Here is a 24,416-nt window from a genome sequence, read left to right as displayed (position 1 = left end):
CTCTCAGCTTTATTCAGTGCAATAAGTCAGGAAAGTGAAGCTATAGGACAAGGATAATCACCACCACCACTTAAGACACACAGTTCTTTACAAATGTTAATTAAGGTTATTTATATTTTAAAACTGATCCCATATTTTGAACTTCCTGTACTATTATTTTTTGTTTCCTTGTCTAACAAGAGTGTCCCGCATTTGGGTCTTGGCAGGTGGAGTGTTGTTGAGAAAGAAGAGGGGGAAGTACTGTGCTGTGTAAAAAGCAGATTCAAAACATTTGTGGCTTCTATATAATCGTTCTCCTCTGAAATAATGTGGAAACAAGCAAGGAGATTTATAAAAAACATGACAAAAAGGACACACAGTCTGGGAATTCTGTGCTAGGCAAATGTGATTCATGGAGCTCACATCGGTGCAATGTAATCCTGGCCTGTTTGGAAACATGAGTCAAAGTCTTTGATGGGCATGTTGTTTAAATCCCCAGAGGCGGGTGTGCGTTTCAAGTATTTATATAAATAACATTCATTCTGTAGAACTAGTAAGAGCTTTAGTTGTGTTTTTAAACATTTGTGTGAATGGTCTCATTTCTTCCCAAAACCGAGGGTGTGTTTTCTGCATGTGAAGCATTGTTGCTTTGTTTTTTAAGCATAAGGAAATGTTCCAAGAATACCAATTTTCATGAGGGCTTCATTTCATACGTTGCTCTCCCCAGAGAGCATCCCCCTTTCTATTAGTAATCTACACAAGAAAAACCAGAACAACACTCAGTCAGGATTCCAGCAACTGACATTATGCAAAATGGTGTACATAGAATCATAGAATATGAGGGTTGGAAGGGACCTCAGGAGGTCGTCTAGTCCAACCCCCTGCTCAAAGCAGGGGCAATTCCCAACTAAATCATCCCAGCCAGGGCTTTGTCAAGCCTGACCTTAAAAACCTCTAAGGAAGGAGATTCCACCACCTCCCTAGGTAACCCATTCCAGTGCTTCACCACCCTCCCCAACTGCAACTTGAGACCATTACTCCTTGTTCTGTCATCAGGTACCACTGAGAACAGTCTAGATCCATCCTCTTTGGAACCTCCTTTCAGGTAGTGGAAAGCAGCTATCAAATCCCCCCTCATTCTTCTCTTCTGCAGACTAAACAATCCCAGTTCCCTCAGCCTCTCCTCATAAGTCATGTGCTCCATCCCCCTAATCATTTTTGTTGTCCTCCACTGGACTCTTTCCAATTTTTCTACATCCTTCTTGTAGTGTGGGGCCCAAAACTGGACACAGTACTCCAGATGAGGCCTCACCAATGTCGAATAGAGGGGAATGATCACGTCCCTCGATCTGCTGGCAATGCCCCTACTTATACAGCCCAAAATGCCGTTAGCCTTCTTGGCAACAAGGGCACACTGTTGACTCATATCCAGCTTCTCGTCCACTGTAACCCCTAGGTCCTTTTCTGCAGAACTGCTTCCTAGCCATTCGGTCCCTAGTCTGTAACAGTGCATGGGATTCTTCCGTCCTAAGTGCAGGACTCTGCACTTGTCCTTGTTGAACCTCATCAGGTTTCTTTTGGCCCAATCCTCTAATTTGTCTAGGTCCCTCTGTATCCTGTCCCTACCCTCCAGCGTATCTACCACTCCTCCCAGTTTAGTGTCATCTGCAGACTTGCTGAGAGTGCAGTCCACGCCATCCTCCAGCCAGAACATACTCTATCTGGATTAGGCTAACTAGGGAATTTACCCATTGAAACACAGCTGAATAAATGAACATGTTCCACCTCTGCTACAGACGTTCAATACACATTGATCACTGGAGCCCATGAATCTATTGTAAAAATAAGCCTGTTACACACAGTACACTAAGCTGAAGTCTCTTCTCGCTCAAGTCCATGTTACTTCACTGGAGTCAGTAGGCTTATGCAAAGGACAGAGGGGAGAATCTGGCCTGATCTGTTGCGTTACTACATGCAAAATGCTTCCATACATTCTTTGTATATATGTAAACAAACAATAGACCTAATCTATACAAATCTTCCCCAAAGTGCTTGGCTCTCCAGATGCAGGGTGTAGGTATGGCCCACCTCTGGTATAGAATCATAGAATCACAGAAGATTAGGGTTGGAAGAGACTTCAGGAGATCATCTAGTCCAACCCCCTGCTCAAAGCAGGGCCAACCCAAACTAAATCTTCCCAGCCACTGTTACTGTAAATGGTATCCGCAGAAACCACTGAGATTGGAAGATAATACATATGTTACCAATGTTTTCTCTTCTTGGCACAGAGCAGGGCAATAGAACTCCTAATATCCTTTGACAAAGGGTATATATTCTAATGCTTCCATCACCCCTTACCATGATGCCTGTTCCAAGAGTGGTAGTACTGAGCACATCAGCAAGTCTGGCATCCAACAAGTTAAAAATTCTATTGCTGACAAGCAGAATATACAAAGAGATTAAATCTAGTTTAAAATAATAATTAGGCCTCTTGAATAGTCTTGTACATATAGAAGATGTCTGGTATTTTTATGGAGTTCTTGGCCAGTATGGGCAAAATTCTGTTCTCATTTTCACCCATGTACTTTCCCTGAAGGCAATGGGGTTGCATGGGTTTAAGTGACAGCAGAATCTGGCCCCTGGCATCCACCCTGCCACTTGATATGGCTCATCGTGTTGCATAGCATTGGATGGGGGAATTATGTTTTTTTTTCAGTCTAGTTAAAGGAGTTTAGAAACTGGGGTCAAGTCGTCATGACAAACCTGTATCAGCTGGGCTGCATTTTCCGGACTGCCGTACCGAAGATCATGGCCATTAATAGCTAACACCCGGTCATTTTCTTGAAGCTGTCCATCACGGGCAGCCACACCTCCTTCCAGCAAGTTGAAAATAAATACCCCGGGTTCATCTGCCTTGCGGACCAGCTTTATTCCCAGCTGCTCATCTGGGCTGCCTTTGTTTAGAACCACATGAAAACTGTCATCCCTGTTGTAGTGAGCATCAAGAGAAAGTCTGTTATTTCGGCATCGGTACCTCTGCTCTCTGAGGACAGTGAGTCGGAGCACCTGACAAGGCTGCTTCAGAACTGACAGGGCGTAGTTGTGAGGAACATTGATGATGTCCATGCCATTCACCTGGAAGAGAGAACCATAAATCAGCAATGTAAAGAAGCATCTAATCTGAACTGGCACTGCAGACAGCTGATCTATTTACACAGATGTCTCCATGTTCACTGACGTGCAGTATTTGAAACGGTGTCACACAAGAGGCCAAGTTTTTATTATATAATATCCTCCCCCAAGGACAGGACGCAGCGTACAGACATCTACTGTTTTTTTCCTCTCTCACTGATTGTCTCCAGACATAACTGTTATTTTTCTATTTATTATTGCCCCTCCTCAGGCCCCAGTCTCTTTTTGTGTATCTTCTTTTTATTCCACTAGTTTCTGATTTCAAACCCAGCTATCCTTCCTCCCACTCCTTTTCTGCAGTGTCCTTGTTCATTATCTCACAAACTCTGTGGTTACAGTAGACAGTCTGTATCCCCAATTTCCGACCTCACTAAAGAACTTCTAATTAAAATGGGGGAGGGGGAGAAGAAGCCCTGAGTAGTTTTAATTCACTGTGGTCCAGAATCTCAGCTTGAAGCTATGCTGATTTACATCAGCTGAGGAACTGGCCCTTCATGTTTCCCTCCATTTCCTGGGTCAGAAGAGTTCACGTTTCTTTCAAATGGCTTCAGACAAAGAACTTTAAATCAATCGGGCAATTTTTGTTCTGTAAAACTGACAACTGACTGGTTACTGCACTTTATCCTTACTAAATGAAAAACATTTGCAGGGTTTTAATTTGCTGGAGGAAAAACCAAACTAGACAACAGCCTCTATGTAGCTTTACATTATAATAGCAGAGCCATTTAGCATTTAAAAATGTTTCTGTACTGCAACAAAAAAGATCTCCAGCAGGGGTAAAACAACTCGGCTTGATTTTCTAAACTGCTTCTGTGGCCACTAAATGTAGGCTCTGCTAACCGGTTATCTTGAACTCTCAGCAATGCTGAAACTCTACAAGGACAAAAGAAAAACAGACTTAGGCTATGTCTACATTTAAACCATTACAGCAACACAGCTGCGTTGCTATAGCGCTTCAGTGTGGACACTCACTATAGCAAGAGGAGGGGTTCTCCTGTCGCAGTAATTAATCCATCTCCCCAAGAGGTGGTAGCTAGGTTGACAGAAGAATTCTTCCATTGATCTAGCACTGTCTAGGGAGTCAGGTTGGCTTAACTACTGGCTTTTCACACCCCAGAGCAATGTAGCTGTATCATCCTAACTTTTTTATGTAGACCTGGCCTTAAAAATTCAGTAATTCTGGATAGGCTTCTCCTCCAGTTACCTACAAGTATTATGTAGAGGAGAATTTAACTAGGACAAGGAATAAATAGACCGAGGGCACAATCCTGCATTATTGACTACAATTGATTCTGATCTTGCTCTCATTGAAGTTGATGGCAAAACTCCTTTATGGGAAAAGGATCAGGCCCCAAGTGGGCAATCAAATCTTAATATCTAATGTCATGATGCCGTGAGGTGCTGAGTACCTCCCCAGCAGGACGCTGAGTGTCCACAGCTATCACTGATGTCAAAGGCAGTTGAGAAAGCTCAGCAACATTCAGGTGGTGCTCTGCATCTCACAAGATCAGGCCCTGTTACATTACTAGAAAAGAAAACTTAAGAGAATTCAGCACAGTGTTCAGTCCCGTATACCATCATGTGCCAGCAATGCCCCTCTGCCATGTACATTGGCCAAACCAGACAGTCTCTAAGCAAAAGAATAAATGGACACAAATCTGATATCAGGAATCATAACATTCAAAAAACAGTCGGAGAACACTTCAATTTCTCTGGTCACTCAGCAACAGACCTAAAAGTGGCAATTCTTCAACAACAAAACTTCAAAAACAGACTCCAACGTGAAGCTGCAGAACTGGAATTAAATTTGCAAACTGGATACCATCAGATTAGGCCGGAATAAAGACTGGAAATGATTGGGTCATTACAAAACCTAAACTTAATTTCCCCAATACTAATTTCTCCCTACTGTTACTCACATCTTCTTGTCAACTGTCTGTAACGGGCCACTCTCTTACCACTTCAAAAGAGATTTTTTTCTCCCTTGGTATCCTGCTGTTAATTGATTTATCTCGTTAGACTGACCTCACACTTGGTAAAGCAACCGCCATCCTTTCATGTATTTATACCTGCTCCTGTATTTTTCACTCCATGCATCTGATGAAGTGGGTTCTAGTCTACGAAAGCTAATGCCCAAATAAATTTGTTAGTCTCTAAGGTGCCACAGGAACTCCTTGTTGTTTTTACTAGATGTACTGTACACCAAAGGTCATAAAACAGGGGGGCTGTGAAAGGAGGCACCAAGCTGGCTGTCAAAAGTTATAGATCTGAGGGAATCCTGTCATATAAATATACAGGGAATCCATCAACTACACACCCTCAAGGCAATGGAAGAAGGGAACTAGTACTGTCTTTGTTAAGTACTATTGTGCTATCGCTATTCTCTTTTAAGAATTGAAATACTATAGATTTTAGTAGCCATGCAGGCCTCAGAAGCTTACAGGCACAGTGTGAGAAATGGTACTGGCAGCAGAAGCCACAGTTGAAATATACAAAAAACAGATTATTTTAAAGTAGTTGGCCTCATATTTTGCCCATCCATCATCCATTTCTATGGAAACAGGAATGGAAGTAGCAGCTGACAGCCAACGTCACTTAGTTATTCAAGCTTTCTTGTAGATTTCAGCTGCTGCCGCCGACTGGGCTGTTTACCAAACAGCACCTACAGAATTAGGGACTCATCCTGCCAGGTGTTGAGAGTCTCTCAGTGCCGATGAGAACTGAAGGCACTAACCACCCACTGGACTGGTCCTGTAGGAGTTTCAGGGCCAAATTCTCTGCTGGTAGAACTCTATTAAAGTTGCATCAACTGAGAACTTAGCTCTTAATTTAGTAACAACACTTCCTTTAAAAGCACAAACCCACAAGCCCTAATATTAGAACAGTCTTTGCAATGCCCTTAAACCGAATTAAAGATTTTTTAAAAAATCAACATTTCTTTTATTCAAATATACAAACATTCCTAAACCTTCCCTTTCCCCTGCCAGTTTAGAAAAACACCTGTGCACTTCTAATGGTGTGGTTAAACCAGATGCCGGAGAGTGACGGGTAAATTTAAAGGTTTGGAGCTTTGGTTAAGTGTCATTCTGCTTATCAGAAGCGTATCTTGGCCCTCATTCTCCTAACCCTGCAGCTCGTGTAGTCATTAGTGCAAAGGAGGTGTAAAACACTGTCAAGCCAGAATGGTAGCATTTCATACACCCTTTGTGCTAGTGTAAATCAGTAAACAAGGAGCAGGGCAATGGAGAATTAGGTCCCTTTCATCCACAAGTGGATCTCGAAATGTCACTAGAACAGACTGAACTGTACTTCCTGATTCTGTCTGGGTCAGAAATGGCACAGGAATACTCTCTCTTACTGCATTTTGGTCGTTCTGCCTCAGTTTAGGAAGCAGAGGAGCCTGAAACTCAAGGGAAAATGAGCAAACCAATCAGTAATCTTCAGAAAAAGGTTTGGTTGAAGTTTTGAGCAAAAGTTAGGGTCAGTTCTTATTTGTGCAATGCAGTTCATCCATCCTTATTCACTGAGGCCCCAATTCGGGAAAGCCTACTCAGGACAGCACTCAAATACATGCCTATATGACAGAAGGAACCATATCAAGTACCAGAACCTGCAGTTTAATGACATCTTGTCATGCATTCTGCTTTCTGTATACACAAACAGGTAAGTCTTACCTCCCTTTCTTACATCCCTATTGCAGTATGTATTTACATTGACTTGTTCTTTGTTAAGATGTTAACCCTTCACCTGGCATTTCCACAGTACTGTACCTTTAGTATCATGTCTCCCGGCAGTAATCTTCCATCTCTGGCAATCACCCCATCTCGATAGATATGTTGTATAATGATGTGGACCAAAGGTGTCTCACTGCCTCCCACAACTCTAACGGCAAGACTTTCTTTGGGATCAGTACGATTGATCTTAATACTGGTAATTTCTCCATCTGGAATCAGGTGATATAACCTGGGGAAGACTGAAATGCACACAAAAAGTTATTTATCTGAAATAATAATTATGCTTTATTAAAAACACCACCATAATTTCAGGTCTCTGCAGCAGATCCAACCAGGTTTTAGCAGTCGAGATGGTTTATGTTAAAGGGGAGGAGAGGATGCCCTGTTTTTTCCAGGGATTGTTGTAATTAGTAAATTCAAGGTTTAATGTTTTCTGCAATCAGTTCTTCTCTGCATCTTCTACCTTGATGGACTGCGCCTTCCCCACTCATAAGTACGATTCTACAGAACACTGCTTGGACCTTCAGAGTGATCCAGGCCGATGAAATGTATTTAAAGGAAAATTGCAGTGATTTGTTCTAGTATCCTAGGAGAACGAAATAGGTACTTTCTCTCTCCAATACCCTCCCTACTCAGGCAGTTCTTTACTGGTCCCAGGAATGTCTCAGAGGGACGTGTGTAACTACCAGACAAACCAAGAGCCTGAAGGGGCTGCAGCCTGACCTATTAGCCCAGAACTCTCATCTGAGTTGTCATAGACTTTTGTGTGTCTGTCTGTCTGTCTGGGCTGACCTGAACATTGCCTACTATTGATTTAGTAGCCCAGCACCAGAACAGAAAGTTCCAAGGGACTTTTGTCTCACAAAACGTAAGGAAATATTTCCTCACATCTTCACGTCTAGAAAGTTTCCTAATATCCAAATTAAAGGGAGGAGGAGATCTTCTGTGTAACCCAAGAGAAGAGATGTTTCCTCTATAGGACCCTTCCTACTTCACTGTATGGAGCTCAAGCAAACTCATTGGAATAGGAATCCCTTGCTTCTCCTAACTTAAGTATGCAAAATGTCCATATTAAAGCAGCATGCACTTGGACAGAGAGCAGACAGAGATCCCTAAGGATCTGAGGTAGACAAGGCTCCATCCAAACTTCAAGGGTTTTCCAAACTCATGGGCCAGCTACATGAGAAAAAATGACTCATTGTGGACAAATCAGTCATATACAATACACAAGGGTTTAGTTTGAATTCTAATTGGGAAATGCAGACTTAAATGTGTCTCAGCATGGAGCCAATTTAGTGGAAAGGGACAATAAATCTGGAGTCATCAATAGGGGACGTGCTATCTCCCCAATGTTGTCTACGGCCTGGTTAAAAATTACTACAGACCCTTAGTTTCAGACAAATACAGCTAGGCAGCTGGGTGTCCTGGTTATTACTACATGGTGGTATCTCCCATCTATAGAAAAGTAATATGGCATTATTCCCAATACAGACCCCAATTCAGCCAGGAATTTAAGAACGTGCTGAACTTTAAGCATATATATAGCCCCACACAAATCATGGGATTGCTCACGTTCTTAAAGTCTGGCATGTGCTTTAGTACCTTTCTGTAGCAACACTATACCATATAGAGACAAACTAGCTTTGATTTTAGTAAAAGGAAATTTATTTGAAGGGAACAATGACCTTATTTCCCCTTGATGCTGGAATATTTTCCACCTGACTTAAGAAGCCCTCTTGCCGCCCCTCCCCGCCCCTGGTGGCACAAAACCATGATGTTCCCTTAGCTGTATTATGTGGAGCTCTGCTGTACTTGAGGATCTGAGCATAGGTATATTATCTTTTAAACTATAGTTTACTGTAGAAGTATGTTCCTTTCCCAAATGGCACATTTGTCTGTACAATGTTACTGTAATTTTCTTCCCTTTTATGAGTATTAAAACTTTTAGTTCAAATTCATTCCTGTCTAAATCCAAATCTAAAATCAATGGAGTTACACTAGGGAAGTATTTGGTTCAATATTATTTTACACATGCCTTAGTATTTTTAATGTATTCATCTGTCCCAAACCATCTATTACAGAAGTAAAGGCCCCACACATGAGAGAAGGCATTTTGAATTTTTGGCACAAGGGATCTTTTGATTGTAAGGGTGAGCTCACACGAATAACCCACTGGTGGAGAAATAATGTATCATCATTCTTTTCAAAGAACTGTAATTACCTATTTTTAAAATCGAAGGGCAGAGGTTGCCATTAAAAAGGCAACTCTTAACTAGAGTTACAGCAGAACAGTATCAGAGAGCACAGTATTTCCTAGTCTAAGTTTGTTGAAGAGCAAATAGATTGAGAGAGAGAGAAGCTGAAAAAGAACAGTAGCATTGTGTTGCATCCCTTACCACTCCTTTGACTGTAAAATCTTCAGGACAGGAAACTCTCCTCCATCATGTCTGTAAAGAGCACCTACCAGCAGCACAGACTTGGTCTTTGTTGTTTACATACAGTAGATACAGTTTATTACTGATCTAGGTAATTATACAGCCTCATCACTGCAGTATCTGAGTGCCTGTTTCTCTTACACCCTCCTTTTAGTTGTTTCTGCTATAATACCAGCCCCTTTCTGTTTTGCACACGCACTAAGTGCCAGATAGGTGGAAGTCATGTTACTTTGCCATTTACACCTATTTTTTTGGACCAGGTTTTACTCAGTTTGTAACTTATCCAACCATTTTAAGTCACCACTGAATTTGGTCCCAAATATCTTTAATAAAGGATCCACACTTTCAGGGCCTGATTCTCATTTCAGCTAAGTGGGTGTATAGCTGATAGAAAGGTATAAAAGGGCTATTATGTAAATGAGAATCAGAACCCCAATATTTTTCATTGTACCTATAAACCATCTTGTCAGTCTGTCCTAGGCATTTTTCATGTCCCCATCACTGTATTAGCTAGGTGCCAATGGAATACTTGTAGTTTGATCAATGCAACTGATCAAAAAACTGCTTGAATTTCACATTCCATGGCGACTTGTTTCGGCTTCTAACAAATTGTACCATTTGATTTTAATCAGACTGTCTCTACATCTTATTCTCAGAACCTTTTCTAGTGAATTATACTGATTAATCTCTTGATCACTTAAACACTGTGGGCCTGATACACTACTATGTTATTCCAGTTTTACACCAGTCTTGCTGTAGATTTCAGCTGAGTTGTACTAGCATAAAAGTGGAGTACAGGAACAATTGTTGTATACTTTTGGCTCTTTGCTTCATGTATAGATGATTCTTTTAACTAGTTTGTAACCTATTGAGTCTTGCAGTGGCATGTTCCTGTCCTTCACTACAAACTTTTACAGGGTCTTAGTTGCAGATATGCCAAGAAGAATTTTAATATTTAATTTGCTTTTACTCTAATCAAATGTGTAATGTACAAAGAAATCCCTCTGAGAATTTTCTCTTTTCTTGCCAGTCACCCATTATATAGGTTTTCCTCTTATACTCAACTGTGTGCATTTGATGTCTGTAAAGAACATCCTGTAAAATACAGAATGTTCTTTAGAAAAAGTAGACACTTCTGCCCATAATCCAGGTGAAATAACTGGATTAATCTCTTTATTTCTGCTGATGGTTTCTTTAATGTTTTCCTGGATGGTCTATATTCACAATATCCATTTCTACTTTGAGCCTGGTTTTCAGCTGTATGTTTGTCTAAACTGTACCAGATTAAAAACTAGCTGCTAACCAGATTAGACCCCCTTTTAAGCAGAACAAATCTATTATCCACTTTCATTTCATTGTCCATATGAATTATGAAAATGGTTGATTAAAATATACTTTACCTATTTAAAATAGTAATATACAAGAAAAAACCTGAATGGTCTTTTAATTTACTAATATATTTATTTCACTCAAAAGAGTTAAGCCTGGATCCAGCTACTGCTTGCGTATGGGCGGATGCCTGTGCCTGAACAGAACCCCACTGACCTCAACAAGGTTTTGCACAGGTGCAAGTCATGTGTCACACACAGCTAGTGGCAGGGTCAGAGCCTTAATCTGCGTTTCCCCCATTTATTCCAATCTTCGTTGTATTCTTAATTAATTAGTTATCCCCCATCCTCTTTCAGCAAGTTTTCCAGAGCAGGAAAACCATTAAGTATTTCATACCTTTCTTTCCCCATTTACACTTCCAGTCTTTACATATCGTTGAACGGCAGAATCTAGAAAGAAGTAAACTTTCTGTCTTGTTTTTGGTGACTCTGCTTGCAGATTTTTCTCCATACTCTTGTATATTTCTCATCGGGAGTGGTATGGAGCACTCTGAATCTGTCAATAATAATAAAAGGTCATCTGTGTTCAGAAATATCCGATGTACTACTTCCTCAAGCTATACTCCTTTGATAGCAGCATGTAATATATTATTGACATTACAGTTTTAAATAAGACAGGAGAGAATGGCCATTCCTGTTTAAGACAGTACCTCTGGTTGCTTGAAAAGATGTAAGACTCTGAGTGCTCATTGGTACTTTAGCTACAGGATTTTTATATAAGACTTTATGTGCTCCAAATTTATGTTACTTAATGTAAGCATAAATTCAATGCTCAAATTTAGCAAACTCATATGCTTATTATGCATCTACTGATAATGCTGCTAGTGAAATATCCTGTTCCTTAACTTCATCAGGTGTGATGAGTGCTGGATAATGTCTGCTATTAGGTTTTAACCCATGTTGACCAGACTAAATTATTAACACAATTTGCACCCCATGCTGCAAATCTATATTCATGCTAGTAGGCCTGATTCACGAGTAGCTCACTGAAGTCAATGGGTTTATTTGTATGACTAAGGACTACTCACCTAAATAAGGCTATGCAAGTGCAGGCTATCATTTCCTTTATCCTCGTTTCCAGAATTTAAGCAATATAATCAATGTTATAATCAATTGTTAGCAAATACGCAGATCTATAATTCTCACACACAAATTTGCCCCAGTTTGGTTTTTGTGTTACATTAGAGAGTTATTTGAGCCTTGCATATTGTCCTTTGCAACCTGCTTTAATATTTGATTTTCCTAATGATTTTCAGTCACTTCAGAGACAGGAATGATCTATCTAGCTATCTACTTTTAATTCTCCAGTGAAATAATCTATACTTTGGGATTTTACCTTTTTTAACATCTTATTGCTTCTGTGGTTTCTCCAGTGGTATATCAATTTTCTCAAAGAAGGTTTTGTAGGACTGATATGATTGTTTAAGATCTTATAGTATCTCAGTAAAATTGCACTTGTTTTATTTGGTCAGTAATCACATTTCCCTTTTATAGTCAATTCTTGCCTTGCACAGGCAGGCTACAACAGGAATTTATCGTAAATGGTGGAAATCCTGCAGAATTACTCTTTTTCTAGGTGTTTATGCCTTGTGCATCACCATGGAATCAGAGTGCTTAAGATCCATCCTTTCGGAGATCTCCACCAGCTGTTTTCCGAGATTTTGGCAAAAACAGAACCAGAAATTCCAATCTGCTGTGGTGAATTTTAATTTGAAAAACCACTGAAAGCGGGTTAGACGCCACATTCTAGGTTTGGGCCACCTCTAGAATAAACTTGATTTTTTTGGGTGTTCTTTCTTTGCTCTGTATAAACCATTTTCCTTTCTTTATATAAATCTCACAGGCATGATGCTGAAAAGGGGATTCTAGTTCCCTAAAGTCTTAACTTTTTCTCATCTTTTCAGTATCTCCATTTCAGTATCTCAAGGACTCTCATCTTGCTCAGGATCAATTCCTGCCTCTTGCACCACAGCCAATTAGCCAGGCTTAATACAGGGAGTGTACTGCTACAGGCTTCTCAGCAGCCATTATTGCAACCCTGAGACTGCAATAGCTCTTTATAGGGTGAGGGGTAGAGGCTGATGGATCTCCATAAGCACAAGATCCACAACCCCTATTCCACTTGTACCCCAGCCTGCCCAGCAACTCACTTGGATCGATCCCCTATAAAGGAACTCCACAGTGTACAAGGAGGCAGACATCCTGGCAATGTCCATACCAGCTCTACTGCACTCTGCAGCTGAGAAGGAAAGGGTAGATGTGTCCCTCACTGCAGGGTGCCACCTGCAACATTGCAGTCCCTAGGAGGCAGCCAAGCCTCATGAGACATATGGGAATGAGAAAAATTCAGATAAATCAGCTATTTTAAAGTTATTTTAAAGTAAAGCCCATTAAAAAAAATTCAGTTAATTTGTTTAAATTAACCAATTTAATATTTACGTATAAACAGCTTTGAAGTTGTCGGAGTTTCAGTGGTTTCCAATGAATCCTGAATCTTTTTTGGGCCTAACTTTGCCTCTTGAGATTGTCAAGATGACAGCTTCTTGCTTGACCGCTCACTATTTACTCACCTTCCTTTTATTCTTATGCTTTTTATAGAACACTGCAGTTTCCCTGTAAATTCCCCCCTGCCCTCCCTCACTGGGATAGCCTCATAAGACCTTTAAAGAGCCAACAAGCAGACCACACACTCTTACTCCAAGATACACCTGCTGCCTGGATGCGTTTGCTCTATGTTTGTACAGCGCCTACCACAATGGAGTCCTGACTCCTAGGGGCTACCACATTACTACTAATAAAATAATTATAATACAACAGTTACAAAAATGATGCAGTGTGGAACACATTCCATCTAAAATAGCAGGAAATGTCATTCAGCAATCACAATCTCCATTTATTTTACAGCTTCCTAAAATAACTAATGAATGTTACTGAAAACCATCAGCATGAGTACCTGTTACAGTTCCCACAGTTAGTGTTAACCCTAGGTGGTTTAAAATTAATACTGTAGACTGGTTTGAATAAGGAGTATATATGTCTCTGTTCGACAGAAATGAACACAGACAGGGTGGTGCCAAACTAGGAGTATATTGACACACGTGGAGTACACCATAGTTGTGCTGACTTGCTCATGGTACTTGATCATTTAAGTCGTCTGTTGAGGTAACTCACCGTGACAGACCTAGTCATAAGAAATTACATCTTAAATGCAACACAGTTGGAGAGGCTACTTCAAAACCTCAACACCTTCTTTCACTTCTCAAAATGTAAAACCATGTATTTTCAGGCTCTTTTAGCATTTCAGGGATGAAGTAGGAATTATTTTTAAACCTTATATGCTACGAGTTAGACCATTCTCATTTAAACACCATCAACTTGGATGCCATATTGTAAACAAACATTTCCTTGCCCATATTGCCAGAAAAAATATCTTAAATTCTTTAAAATGAAAGAATTTTAAAAATCCAGTTTACTTCTCAGTATTTATGCTCTTTGTTTTTTAGCATTTCAGGCCGAGGCAGAGAGCAAGTCTAAAATTTTTTAGCCTAAATGGTTGGGGTTTGACAAAGTTATCAGCAACTGAAAACAGGGGCTTACCATGGAAAGTGTCGGGCAATCTTAGCTTTAGGTGGCACTACCAGCTCCATTTATAATTGATCATTAAACTCCTAAGAGAGCCTCTAGGATGCTATAATATAATCATATTAAAGAGACAATCAGCATTGTTTAATATTTATCCAATGCCTCTGTGTCCATGGTGAGTGAAAGAACTGTGGGAGGGCAAGCTAAACGGAGTCAAGACTGTTTCACTGTGGATCTTTCCACCTTAACGAAAAGCACGATGAAGAGGAGTATAGATCATCACTAAGGCTAAGATTTTGCCATAGATATTTTAGTAAAAGTAATGGACAGGTCATGGGCAATAAAGAAAAATTCACAGAAGCCATGACTTATCCCTGACTTTTACTAAAAATATCCATGATAAAATGGGAAGGGACTAGGCAGCTATGGGTGGCTAGGAGCTTGGGGCCCCCACCACCCATGGGGGCTCAGAGCTTGAGGGTCCCCCTGACCCCCCGTGGCAGCTGGGGGCTCTGGGGATCCCCCTACCCCTGCCACCACGGCTGGGAGTCCCCCTGCCCCCACCACCAGGGAACTGCGGGGGTCCCCCTGCCCGGGGAGCTATGGGTGTCCCCGTCGCGGTGGCTGGGGAGCTGCGGAGTACTGCCCCTGCCTGCAGTGGCTGGGGAGCTGCAGGGGTGCCCATGATGGCTGGGAGCTTGGGGGCCCGCTGCCTCAGGTGGTGGGGGTACCTCACAGTGGGGCTGGAGTCATGGAGGCCTTTGGAAGTCACAGATTCCATGACTTCCATGACCTCTGTGACAAAATTGTAGCCTTAATCATCACCTGAGGCACACAACAGCTAGCCTACCAGTTTCACATTATCAGAGCAGTGCCACAGTGATGATATCAGACTCATCATATAAGGAAGAGTATACAAGACAACATGAGCTATGGCAAGGAGGTTATTCTAAATGCTGTTCATGCTGTGCGGCTGCAGGAAGCGCAAACATCACAAATGAGGTTCTTACTTGCCCCTTATCCATGGAGATCTTGTGCCTGAGGTACAGACATACACAAAACAGAGACCCCTAAGCCAGGCAAGGGGAGGGAGTTCTGACAGACCAGCAGATCAACCACAAGAGACGTTAACTCAAGCTCAGTTGGGCTTTGGTCAAACGGATGGCAGCTCCTCGCAGAAAGGCTCACCTTTAATTAGTAATATAGCATTATCAAAAACTTTTACTGCAATCTGATTTCTGCTATTCAGATGGCATGGGCATAAAAACCATGAACACTTTGGGCCTGATTCTGCACTCACGCTGGCATAAATCAGGGGTCTCTCTGCTGATGTTAATGGAGTTACATTGGTGGAAACAAAGGGAGAGTCAGACTCTCTCTCTCCCTGGGAAAATTGGGTAATTTGGCCACAACTGGCCAGATGAAAATCCCATCAACAGGGGAGATGCATGTGACAATGTAAAGCTGGCAGAGCCAGCTCTGGCACCTGCGCCAAACCTCCCAACCACCTTGGCACAAGGGGCATGTGGCAGGAGACAGAGGGAATGTCAGAGGCAAGAAGAAAAGGGGAGAGGGCAAGGCAGAAGACAGCTCTGCTACATCAATTCACAACTGGCATATGGTCCCTTGGGAACCAGAGGAAGCTGTCATAAATTAAAGGAGCCCCTAAACTGTTCTAACCTGGGCTGAGGCCAGGGCTGGGGAATCTCAAGACTCAAGGAGCCATAACTGGCTCCTTGATAGCCCCAGTCTCTTCTGCCCTGAGAACTGCTCAGCACAGGAGAATATCTGGCTTTTGAATCCCATTTTGATTAAACATTGAGTGGCACAGGACATATGTTCAGAAATAAATTGAAGTGAAGTTGACAGCTAGAGAAAAAAAAATTAAATAATAATGGCAGCTAAACAATCCGAACTGCTGCTGACCTCTGTGAAAGCATAAGGTACAAAATATAATGTTGGTAAAACCAACATTATACACAGATCTTGAGTCCTGCCAGGATTCAATTCATCACAATATTTACCAGTCAGGATGATCCTGGAAGGCAATGCCTGGAAGCCAATGGGCCACTAAGAGAAAGGTATCCCTTCCAACACAGCACCACACTCTCCAAGAGGTAAAATCTCCCCAAAAGGAATAAGAGAATCAGCAAAGCAGGCTGAATCTGCAGCAGGCTGAAAATGCAGCCTGGAGAGAGCTATGACCTGTTTGGCTATCAGACTCCAGCCATCTCCCTAGTGTGAACCAGTGACAGCACAATTAACAAGAGTCAGACCGTAGACTATGGAGAACAACTGAAGCAGCCCCCACACCCACACAGAATTGGAGTATTCTGCTGCCTGTCATGATGATTACAATTGTTTCAGAAAGAACTGTATTCAGTTTCTCCTCCAGCAAGAGGAGAGAGACAAGCAAGAACCTTTGAGTCTCTGCTATACAAAGCACCTGTTGTAATGAACTGTCAAGGATCAAAATCACAGATTCATATTAAGGGCGTATTTGAATTCTAACAAATTATTTGTTTACATGTTTGTTTCCAAGATTTAATAGGGCATTTAAATACAGATTCCCAGAACTGTAATCACACAACTGCATGCGTTTTTTGAATTCGAGTTCATACAGTTCTAGTAATGTCCATGCAAATAGCCCTTTAGACATATGATTGGACATTTGAACGCATAATTACTGTGATCACTATGATGGTAACTATATCTGCAAATTGAATAGTCAAATGCACGCATGGCTTTTCACATGCAATAGCACATGCAGAGTTTTGCAAACCTAGGCTTTTTAAAGTTTGCTTGCAATCTTTAACTTTAAATTTCAGTGAAACTACTTGGTTCAGTGAAGTTATTAGTGATGCCATCAGGTCAAAGATCAGAACCATAATACCTTTAGAGAAAGGTATTATGCATTTAGAGTTACCTGGTTGTCATTTAAGTCCAACTTTTAAGTCACTTTATAAATATAACGTCTCAGTATGTGGAAAGTACTGAAAAATACCTGAAAATACAGAAACCAAATGGAGCTTTCCACATGGAACAAGCAGATAAACTGTGAGAGATGTTGGCGTGGCTCTCTGTTGCCGTACACCTTGTGTACTCATTTACTCCTGTGCAAAGGGGTGTAAAATGCTACTGTTCTGACTTGGCAGCATTTTACACTTGCCGTATTCAGGTGCAAATGACTGCAGTGCAATGGGGAACTGGACCCTTTGTCTTCCTAAAACATTGACCTAAGCAAGATGCAAATGGATATCTGATTTGGGGATAAGAGATTCTATGTCATGTTCCCATCGTTAAAGTTTAGAGCAAAGAAATAATGAGCTTGATTTAGGCAATCATCACTCCAAAGATATTGTCACTTCCCCTCCATCCTGATGGCTGCTGTGTTGGCATATGGTGCAGAGCAATTAGTTAACGTTTATGTAGTGCTGTGAGCATATCAAGTGCTAAGTATTATTTTCCATCCCTCCCTGTCACTGAGCGATAGCATATAGTAACTTGTCTCTATTTCCTTATGACAGAGCATAATGCTCTTGCAGTGTCACCTGTCTGGCCATCTTAGCACACTTCTGCCACCAAATATCAAACATAAGTGCTGGAACACTGATGATGATATTTTACCTTTGTATAATACTTTCCACCTACAGACTTCCAAACACTTAAAAACATCAATGAAGCCTTACAACCCCCTGTGAGATGTATAGTAGGTATTATCCAAATTTTATAGAGAGGGAAACTGAGACATACACTGGATAAGTGGTTTGTCCAAAATCAAAGAGTGAATCAGGGCAAAGCCAATAACAGAATTCAGATATCCTGACTTCCAACCCCATGTTTTAAACACTAGGCCACCCTTATCTCTGTAGCATGTGTTCTGTTGCCAGAGAAGCCCCAATCAGATTCCACATATCTAAGTTCTCCGTCTCCTTGCTTGGCTGGTACATTTTTAAAAAAATAAAACAATGAAGTATTTTAAAAACACAAACTAATCCATGACAAGGGCTCCTAGGCACTACAGTCACATAATACATAAATAATAACAGAAGTACTGTAAGACCTGGGTGTTAAATCATCATGTGAGTAGGGCTCCCACCACGTCATGGTATATAGAAAAATACACAGGATGAACGAAGTGTTACCTTCCTCTGCGGCAAGACAGTTTTCAACACACTCCCTTTCCTGGTCAGCCTGGTTGGATACGGCACTGCCACTTTTCGTCCTTCGAAGGACACTCAAAGCTCGATTTATTTTTTTAAAAGACCTGCTTCTTATAGTGGAACGTTCGAAGGGCCGACCTGCAACAGACAGAGAAAAATAAATAGAATGCAGCAGCTTTGGGTTGCTCAGCCAACAGAACCACGTCATTTCTGTAATCGCAGCTATGCACAGGGAAGGCAGAGGTCGTGGTGGCAGTGACGCCAGGGCTGCTGTAGCTTCTCCCTCCCCTTCTCGCTGCATATGGCTTCCCTTACGTTGTATCCGGCCCCAAATGGAGCTTCAGGCCTGAGAATTCATTAACCTTAATTTGAAGGATTGCTATCCTGTGGTGCCCCACACCCCAGGATCTTTAACTCCATCTGTTTAGCCAGCCATAAACGTAGCATTGATTTCCAGGGATAGTGGCCTGTGAACAGCACTATTCAAAGCCAAAGCCATACCATGGATTGGCTAGTGGAAAATGCCTGTAAGGTGAAGGGCTAGTGCCACAACAAATGAGCTGAGTATGTTCCACCAGCCCGCAGGAGAGAAATTGGAGGCTATTGCTAAGTCTGCTATGGAAGCAGCATATGGCACTGCTGCAAAGTCATCATGGTGGCCCCTCCAACCCCCCCACCCCAACAGTGCCTAATATGCTAGCCACACAGCATTCCATCTTCCTGATCAGGAATAATAATTAGGGAGGTGAGAAACCAAAAGGGGTCCCAGTTCTAAAGCAGGCTAAAGAACTTTTTTAAAAAGGTTTTTAAAATTGAGCAAAAATAATGATATGAAGGAGAGGAAAAAAGAGCAAAAGGGACTTGCAAGACAGTACAAATGTATAATAATTGAAATACAGACTCTTCTGATTTCTACAGGGCCATAGGTATGCATGGCACTTCTTACTCTGTATCTTTCAGTACGATACGTGTACTGTGCATCACCATCTAATTGTACAAAACTCCGCAAAATCAGGTTTAACCCCCCCGCCCCCGGCCCAACCAAAACAGCAGGGTTCAGTTCTATGATGAAGGTCTTTGATTCTGGTGCTCTCTCCCCACCTTTCCATCTGCCCACCCACTGCATGCTCTCAAGACCAAAGCGTTGGTCATGGATTCCAAATACAACTCAGTTTAAATTTTTCCTTTGTAGCCATGCATCCATCCTCCCAAGACAAACTCCTTTTGGCTCCCATGCCTCCACAAATACTAGTTCTACCTGTACTATACTCTTCTTTTTACTGGCTATACTTCTTGATGGCTGCCTTTGGTCATACTGCATTTTTCCAATATGCTACACTCACTGGGGCTTGCTTGGCAGGGCAGGGTAGGGGAGGAAGAAATAGGGAAAGATTTTTTGGTGTGGTTAGTTCATTACTGTGGTTCGTTTTAGCAATGCCAGCTCCTCTGAGCTTCATCATCTTGGAATGTTGGCAAACACTCCCCCATTTCCCTGGGAAAAATTTATACCCATAAAACATTGGTTCATTTCAAGATCTTGCCGAATGCATTTTTCACCTTAAATATATTGGTTTATCGGGAGCACACCTTAACAAGACAAATACAAAACGGTTATTACAGAAAACAAAGAGGTTTTGCTCTGACATTTTTAAAGCTTTTGGCAAAGTTAATTTCAGAGACAGGCCCCCTAGCCTCAGAGATCATCCTACTTAGTTCTTACTTCTGTTTCGGTTGCTTCTACTGGGGTCCCCAGAACTGCTCCCTGACTGGTTGTCTTCTGAGGCAAGGCTGAAGGCTGGATTAACTAGGCCTGGCTCATCTGTCATTAAGGCAATTGCTGCAGATGCGGAGAGCTCTGGGCCAAGAGCTGCTACGGTTAAAGTGGCACTACAGTCTGGAGAGTCATCTTGTGAACGTCTCTTTCGTTCCTTGGTAAGGCCATAATGGGATGCTCCTTTACATCTAAGGCAAAGCAAAGGAAAAGGATATGTTAGTAAAAGTTGCATTTAAAACATTACCTGCTTACGACAAGTGTCTGACACTGACAAATGATTAACAGTACCAAGGGTAACGATTGCAATTAAATCTTTTTCTTGACCTATGAAATACAGACACCAAACTATGTGGGAAAATGCCAGCCCTGTCGAGGTTTCACAGAATTAAAAGAAATTGAATAGATGCCACTGAATAATTAGCTAAATTATTATTTTGCTTGAGAAATCTACTTCAATAGACAATTAGATAGATACAGCCTGTTGGTAGCTGTAGTTTTACTGAGCATAAACGGGAGACACAGGCATAGCAGGTGATTGATCAAATCAAAGACCGGAATCTATAATCTGTCCTTTGTGTGCAAATAATGAAAGAGACCAGTGTGAGGCTTGAAAGCTTGTTTGTGTCAGCTTATGTTTGTGAAAGAAAAAGCCACATACACAGTGTCTTTGTGAGCTCCTCACCATGACAAATATTCTCTGTCAGAGGAGTTGTCACTCTATTAGCGTAGCAGCACCTCTCTGTCCGCAGAAGATATCTCTTCCTCCCCTTTTTCCTTTTAAACCTCTTCCTTGACAGCACCTACTTCAAATCTGGGCTAACAGTATCGATGAGCCAGAACTTCAGATATAAATGCCCCTGAATATGGGTGTATTCAACAATGGAACATCAGATACAGACCCAGCTAGCTTGAACCCACTTCAGAGTAACACACACACACTCTTTAGATCAAAAAATTAAACTATTTTAAACTGTGTCTACACTAACAACAAGGAGTCTGGTGGCACCTTAAAGACTAACCGATTTATTTGGGCATAAGCTTTCGTGAGTAAAAACCTCACTTCTTCGGATGCATAGAGTGAAAGTTACAGATGCAGGCAAGTTTTTTGTTGAGGTTGGTGTTTATGTGGGGTTCTCAGTTGAGTTAAGTGACTCCATTGGGCTAACAATTGTAAAAAGCACCTTTTCCTCCCAGTCTAGACAAGGCCCAAGAGACAGTAGGCAGTGGCCAGCCACCATCATCATAAGAGCCCAGGAGAGGATGGAGGTCTGAGAGTCCCACACAGAATATAGCAGTGGTGAGTGGGGGCCCAGGAGAGAGTGACGATAGCTGTTCAGTAGATATAGCTGTTGTTTGGGGTTAGATGCTCAATCCAAATTCAGATCCAGCCTGTTCTCACAAATAGACTCATAGACTCACAGACTTTAAGGTCAGAAGGGACCATTATGATCATCTGGTCTGATCCAAACCCTGAATCCTAACCTTGGCAGCAACCAAATCCATGTCAGCCCATTACTAGTTAACAGACTTTTTTTTTTAAAGAATAAATCAAGGGTAGCTAAAGATGTGGCATTGTAGTAGATAAAAATACACATCTTTCAATTGTAAATATACTTATTTTCAGAGCCTATTGTCGGTGTGTGATTGATCCTGTATGACAGGCCCAGGACCACACATACACAGTTGCTTTCAAAACTCCTAGGACTGCATGAAGAAAGAAGGGTTCTGTGCTCCTAATGATTCCATATTTAATCAGAGTCACACACTAACCACAAAACCATGGGGGCTCAAGGGAACAACGCCTATCACTTTTCTCCAGCGTCATTTCTACCCCACCATTGCAGCCATCACAAACATGTTCATTGTAATGAATTCTGCCTTTTAATCATTGCCTAATGAGCTTGCCCTACTTACTGTTACTATTATATCTTCCTCATGGCTAAGGTTAACTGATGACTTTCATATAAATGCCCTCTAGGATGCAATCACAGAAATAGCTGCAGAAGCCCTTAGGGACACAAAGCCTTTCGTAATACGTCGTGCACACATAGAGGAATGCATAATACATACAGTACATGATGCTGGTGGAGTATGCATCAGGGAAACTGTAAAACATGGAACAGAGGCCCATGAAATAGAAATGACTTATGGAGATATTTTTGGGCATGTAGGAGAGGTGTAGATGGGAGGCAGACAAGTTACAGAACTTGGTGTGTTCATTTCAGAACCGTATTTTAATTCCGCTTACTGTTAATTACAGCAGTGGTGTTTTTAAGAGAGGGAGAATTAAAAATGGTTCCTGTAATATTAAATCATGTTTTATCCCCGTTGTCGTGACACTGGTTCTGACATCAATTCCCTCTAGGGCAGAGAGCTGCCTCAGCTTACTCATCTTTTAAATACTCATGAGAGCTGATCGACAAAGGACAACTTTTTTGGTGACTAGTTATTTGAATTGACAAGCAGTTTTCCTTTTGACTGTATTTGTGACCCGTTAGTGTTTGCTTGCTGTGAACAGTCAAGTGGTCAAGCTGTCCTAACACAAATACTCTGGAGAAGCAAGTCTTGAAGCTTGAATATGCACCAAAAATGTATCTCCAGCGAGCTTTATATTTGATTGTAATATTAGAAATTCATTTGATGCTGGCTTGTGACATAAGTCATCCAATTGGGGAACAGAAACAATACCACATGCCTTAGTATCTAACCACCTTGTGTACATTTCAGAGTTTGGCTCTTACCACCTGTGGCAGAGGCCAGTTTCAGAGCTCTCTCTCAAACGGAAGGAGAAGGGGTAGAAGAAAAACTCTCCTCGGGGACAGTGGCCTGGTTAAGTATTTTAAAGAGCCAGCAAAAAGTAAATGTGTTCCCTGAAGGCCCTCAGATCTTGGGGCTGCTTATTCCAAAACAAGGCTCACAACAAAACCAGCAAAATAAAAAGTACCTAAGTTTGTAAGGACTCCCCTCAGGGAGTGGAGAGCTTTCCTCACTGCTGCAGCCACTTCTAGCAGACTGGCCTTTTCCTATGTGCTCTGGAAATTGGATGCAGCTATCCCATCTTATGCTCTAAAGGTCCTCAGAGAAGTCCTCTAAATCCTTGCTTCCCACCACCCAGACAGACATTGCCTTCTTTAGTTAGGGGGAACTGTGAGTGGAGAACCAGGGCCCCACTTTTGGGTCCTGAAAGGTCTGTATCACAAGTACAGATGGCTGGAAAATGGAAATCCTTTCTTGCAAAAAAAAAAGTCACGTACTGAGTGCACTCTTGTCTCTCTGGCCCTGGAGTAGGGGGCAGCCTGAGAACCAGGGAGGCAGCAACCCAGAGCGCTCAGGCTCGGCTGCTCTCCTGGAAAGCTTCTGTTCATTTAGTTTTCAGCCAAACAGAAATTTAGAAGAGCGTTCCAGGCAGAAGCCAGGGAGCCATCATATCAATATTCCCAATGGATTTTTTCCCCCCCAAAAATGAAAGTTTTCTTGTGGAAATTTATGGTTTTGTAGAAAAGGCATTTTTTGTCAGAAAATCGTTGCAGTTAAAAATTCTCAATGAACTTTACTCACAACAACAAACCAGTCACAAGTTATTTGTGCAGGAAATAAAACATATGTGGAGAATTTGGAATAACCAATTTCAAAATGTTGCAATCACCCAGTGAACATTCCACAATCAAACAAACAAAATGTTTGTTCTGAATTATTTGCCCATCTCCGATTACTATCTTCCTACATCGTGGATATGTTACAAGGATTCAGGATTTAATAGCAGAGGCTGCTATGTAAGTATTTATTATTACCACAGAAGGTATTTGTAACATGCTGCTGGGGATACCCAAAGCTCTGAGGCACTGTTACCCCTCTGCCTCAGCTAGAGTGAATTTTATTGGAGAGTAGACTATGCATCAGATCCCTGCCATCCCATCTGTCTTCCTCACCAGCCAACTCCACCAGGCTCTCCCTGCTCCAACCTGGCCTAGCAGGAAACAATCAGTGGACTCAGGGCTGGATTTACATCTTACGTGCCCCTAGGCACAGCATTTTCAGTGTCCCCCCTTCCTACAGTTGACCTTCGTGTTTTCCGTAAAAAATGAAATGAAAAGAAATATAAACTCAACCTCCCTGGGAAGCCATGAGACCCTTCGCCATGCACGGCACTCCCAGCCCGGTGCTCAGCC

At 41.7% G+C, this 24,416-nt stretch overlaps 1 protein-coding gene across 13 annotated transcripts in view; it reads right to left on the bottom strand.

Moving 5' to 3' along the window:
- LNX1 (ligand of numb-protein X 1) overlaps positions 1-24,416 on the bottom strand; it is a 312,361-nt gene that overhangs the window by 28,061 nt on the left and 259,884 nt on the right. For 9 of the 13 annotated variants that reach the window (XM_065598040.1, XM_065598034.1, XM_065598035.1 and 6 more), the window contains 5 exons: positions 20,194-20,435; positions 18,456-18,611; positions 11,066-11,224; positions 6,942-7,144; positions 2,743-3,114 (listed from right to left, as the gene is read on the bottom strand). In XM_065598040.1, coding sequence (XP_065454112.1) covers positions 2,743-3,114; positions 6,942-7,144; positions 11,066-11,224; positions 18,456-18,611; positions 20,194-20,435 — 1,132 coding nt within the window. The remainder of the gene's footprint in view (positions 1-2,742; positions 3,115-6,941; positions 7,145-11,065; positions 11,225-18,455; positions 18,612-20,193; positions 20,436-24,416) is intronic. The other 4 variants (XM_065598039.1, XM_042841893.2, XM_008163742.4 and 1 more) reach the window with 1 other exon arrangement.

Source organism: Chrysemys picta, chromosome 5 (genome assembly GCF_011386835.1).
Source record: "Chrysemys picta bellii isolate R12L10 chromosome 5, ASM1138683v2, whole genome shotgun sequence".
Classification (NCBI taxonomy): domain Eukaryota; kingdom Metazoa; phylum Chordata; order Testudines; family Emydidae; genus Chrysemys; species Chrysemys picta.
Note: the sequence above shows the minus strand (reverse complement) of the source record. Positions and strands in the feature narration are given on the sequence as shown.